This window comes from Crassostrea angulata, chromosome 4, assembly GCF_025612915.1.
Source record: "Crassostrea angulata isolate pt1a10 chromosome 4, ASM2561291v2, whole genome shotgun sequence".
NCBI classification, from domain to species: Eukaryota; Metazoa; Mollusca; class Bivalvia; order Ostreida; family Ostreidae; genus Magallana; species Magallana angulata.
The window spans coordinates 36,750,080-36,754,524 of NC_069114.1; the positions used below are offsets into that span (position 1 = coordinate 36,750,080).

Consider the following 4,445-nt stretch of genomic DNA (forward strand, 5'->3'; position numbering starts at 1 on the left):
AATTGCAAAAACAGTGACGTGAAAAATTTCCGGAAAACTATCACCCCCCCCCCCCCATTTTTTTTTTAAAAAAAACTACATTTGTATTTAATCTTGTATTCTGAGTTAAAACGTTTAGATCACCCCTCCCCCAAAATTATAAAAAAAAAATTACCATCCTAGAAATAACGTTAATTAACAAAGTACAGCTTATACTTAAGAAAATTCAACTGCCTTGAAAACATAACGCAATTTCTAGTTATATATTTTTTGAGGGGAAACCTCTCGTTCTAGAGCGTCATAGATTATCGTGAACATATTATGACGTCGTCGTGTTACCATAGTAAGCAACGTTTCAGTCAGTAAAAGTGAAGATGTGTCAGAAAGTCATCTGTCCAAAATGCAACAAGCCAACCTGGCAAGGTTAGTGAACGAATATTAAAACATTATAACTAAGTATAGTCTAGGCAATATTTTGAGCTATCGGCTGAGGTCATAACTGAATATTGACCCATCACGCGTTAACTATACTGCACAATCAATTCTTTTAAATACACGTAACGTTTATAGGCTTTCTTAAATCTACTCATTTATTTTTTGGATAAACTATCATCTATTAATATCATGTTGTAAAGAATCATATCGTCATTCAATTTAAAAATTTTAAACTTTTCTTTCGGCAAGAGAAGGAGGGGGATATACATACAGGCATGTATGTCCGAGTACAATTAAAAAAAGAAGGCCAACTAAATTCAAGTGAAGAAAAAAGAAAGTACATAGATACCTAAAAATTTATATTTTATTTAATGTATCTATGTCATATTTACACAAGTGAATGGTTATGATTTAATCGATAGTGTTTTGCATATTTTGTCTCAATATTCCCAGAATTACCTCACAGAACAATTGTATTCGGTGACATTGTATCTTGGTGCTTTCTATAACCTCGTCTTCGGGTATCATTTTGATATGCTCGTTTGTAAATGTGAAAACATTCAAGTACGGAAGGAAGAAGGATTCAAGTCTCTTTGCTTTAGCACAGCTCTGCAGTTTTTCAAAAAGTTTAATGGTAATATCTAAATGACTGATATTTTTGTCAGCGTCTTTCAAGTCGTTTGCAACATAGAATAGGCAGTTCTTCAGCATATAACTGGTGATAGTATCGTGACCGTCGATAATTTCACCCCCTTCCCAAGACACGTCCTCATCACTTGCAGTGACTTCCTGAAAAGCGCTCGACGACGTACTCATATTGTCTATTTCAAAGCAGTTGTCAGTATCCATGTTAGATATCTCTGATTGTTCAGAAAAACTAGCTCTATCCATATCATCACTAACTCTGCAATCTCCATCCTGATCATTGCCCTCCAAGTTGGAATTATTATCTAAAGTTTTTTTGATTGATAGTAATAAAGTACGCTCCAGCCACTTGGTGACAGCCAGGTTCAGGTTTTCTTGGCTATTTATTGTTTTTATGCTGTCTAAAGTTTCGTCTTCAGGCACATATGAGGAAGGACCAATCTCTATCCATCGACTGGTACCAATTTGGATAGAGCGGATGATGCTGCATTTTCTGGCAAGCAGTTCACCCTTTTCTTTGCAAAATGACGAAGTTTTTCGTTGCTGGCTGTTTTTAGGAGTTAATAATCTCTTACATCGCAACGTTTCATCGACTTCAAGAACACAACGTGATAGATCACAAGCGCTGCAATTTTTGAACAATATAGTTCCCTCAATGAGACCAGAACACGATTCGTTATCTTGGGAGCCAGCGCACAAACACGATTCGTCATCTTGGGAGCCAGCGCACGAACATGATTCGTCATCTTGGGAGCCAGCGCACGAACACGATTCGTCATCTTGGGAGCCAGCGTTCTGTGAGCCTTCTGACATTTCTGATTCAACTTCTTGATTCTCCAAATGATCTTCTTCAATCACTTCTAAATTGTTAGTCAAATTGCATTCCCCAGTTTTGTCTTTGTTTGAATTGCTTGCTTCGTCAGATAAATAATCAAATATTTCGTCGATGTTAATCTCTTCAGTTAATAATAACTTTGGACAGAATCGGTCGCTAATTAGTATCTTTGCCGCTGCATAACTTTCCAAATATACCTCAGGAAGACTTTTCAGATATTGCAGCTCGCTGGAAAATTGTGATATTCTTAAGTATTTTCGTTTTTGTTTAAATCATTCTTCTGGCGGCTGAAACAAGAGGAAGCATCCATCTTGGATTGATTCTCTCTGAATGGCGAGGCCCTGACGTCTATTTTCCATTTCCTTTGGCAACCATCTGCTGAAGCGAACTGCAGGCACCACATCAATGCTAATATCAATGCTTTTCATTTTTTGTCCACACCAATGGATCTCCATTTTTAGAACGGGTTTGTCTATCGGAAATTTTAACTGACCGTTGAAGTAAAAGATGTTTTCTTTCCATGTATCAGGGTTATTAACAGCGTTTGTGAAGAGATCTTGAAAAGTGTCTCGCACAAAGTATGACTCAATGCCAAGTCCATCTGCTAGATACATAGTCAATGGATGGTATTCGAAGAATGACTTCAATTTTAATTTTGCAAAACCAGTGTTCATCATATTTTCTTCTTGGTAAGGTATACATTCATTTGAAAAGTATTCAAGACAAAATACAAAATCGAATTCGTCTGCCTTTTTAATTTTGCTTCCATCTTCCGAACTGCCTGTTGGATAAACCGTACATCTAAAAGCAGGATCAGTTGTGCCAATCAACCTGGCAATTTTGTTCATCAACTTTAAAACTTCTTGTTTTACTTCATGGGCCTCAAATTCTCTGAACGCAATACCCACTCTTGGAGAACTAATAAGATTATTTAGAAGTTCTGCAGGGTTCTCTCGAAAGTCCACAATTTCATCAAAGATTTTGCTAATGTTTTTAACGTCTTCGTGAAATACCAGTAAATTATTATAGTGTCTTTTAACTGGGTTTTTAAACTCAGCTTTATTTGGTTGATCAGATAGAAAGTTACACAGTTCATAATTCCCAACACTCCAAGCTAGTTCAGCTGGAGTAATGCCGATGTTGTCTGTGACGTTTCGAGGGACGCCATGTTTAATAAGAGCCTCGGCCATTCCTTGAGCACCATACCACGCAGCATAGTGAAGAAGAGAGGAACCGAACTTGTCTTTTGCATGAACACTGACTCCATTTTCTAAAAATAGTTCGTACACTGGCTGACGTTGCGATGAAAACTCTTTGATTACCACTCCACTTCGTGGGGAGTCCTCGGGTGAAAAGAGGTTCACATCAGTGATTGGTGGACGGCCAATAATGTCGAGGACCGTAAAATCTGCCCCGTGTCGTTTCAGTAAGTCGAAGCAGTCACAGGTTAACACTTTAAAAAGTGCGGTTTGACCAAATATGTTTCTGATATTGACATCTGCACCTGCCTGCAGCAATATCTCGGCTAATGAAGCATCTTCATTTGACACAGCATCCATCAAAGGCGTCACACCAATGGAATTTTGTGTGTTGACATCTGCTCCCATCTCAATAATTTTATGAGTTGTTTTTTCTGTAAAATCAAACTGATTGATATAAAGCTGAAACGCGGAGCATCCGTTGTTGTCTTTTGTGTTAATTAGACGTTTGGCAGAACAATATTGAATTATTTTTCCGTCCAAAAAATCGTTGATGAAGGATTCTCTATCATTTACTATCTGTTGGAAATCGCCCCTCTCTCTAAATCTTTCATTAAACCCAGGCATTATTAAGTGTAATAAGTTATGCCCCATATGGTTACAGGACTCTATCTCAAAGTTTCCGTTGGAGTTTTTCAGTAAGAACCGTATTATCATTGGTATAAATGCGTAATAATTGTAGAAAACCTCATACATGGGTGTATTTTGGAACTTGTCTTTAATATTTAGATCAGCACCATTCCTCAGAAGAATAGACATCGCACTCACCAGATTGTTCATGTCATCAATCTCGTTCTTGTCAAACAAGCAATGCAAGGGTGTTTGCCCTCGGAAATCTTGAGCGTTAACATCAAAGCCACCCATAGACAACAGTTCTTCCATTTTGTCCACATCACTCTCCTCTGCCGCCAGATGAAGGGGAGTCTTACCTAAACAAATACAAATCACACCCTCTGTGCTCTCGACACTCATCATGTGTCCTTCTGAAAATCTTCCGGATTTGATCTACTATTTCCTCATGTACTTTCGTTTAATACAAATATTTTTAAAATCCCGCCAAAAACCAAAAAACCATTCATGCATGTTTTTTAATGTGCCAACCAAGTTTATATACTTGATTTCGGAATCTTGTGAATAAGGGAACGCATAATAATCAGGATATATATATATATATATATATATATATATATATATATATATATATATATATATACTGTTCTGAAAAAAAACTTTCAATTTCTAGGAACACCCCCCCCCCTTTCAATAAAAAAAACCCCTAAAAAACCAAAACA

The 4,445-nt window shown here is 37.1% G+C and overlaps 2 protein-coding genes across 2 annotated transcripts; both read right to left on the reverse strand.

The window, feature by feature from the left end:
* Nucleotides 1–760: 760 nt before the first annotated feature.
* On the reverse strand, nucleotides 761–1,872 carry LOC128181762 (uncharacterized). The gene has a single exon (XM_052850279.1). The coding sequence runs from the start codon at nucleotides 1,870–1,872 to the stop codon at nucleotides 826–828; it is 1,047 nt and encodes a 348-aa protein (XP_052706239.1). The 3' UTR covers nucleotides 761–825.
* On the reverse strand, nucleotides 761–4,128 carry LOC128181764 (poly [ADP-ribose] polymerase tankyrase-2-like). Its single transcript, XM_052850282.1, has one exon. It carries the CDS (start codon nucleotides 4,126–4,128, stop codon nucleotides 2,167–2,169), a length of 1,962 nt encoding a protein of 653 aa, XP_052706242.1. The 3' UTR covers nucleotides 761–2,166.
* Nucleotides 4,129–4,445: the final 317 nt, after the last annotated feature.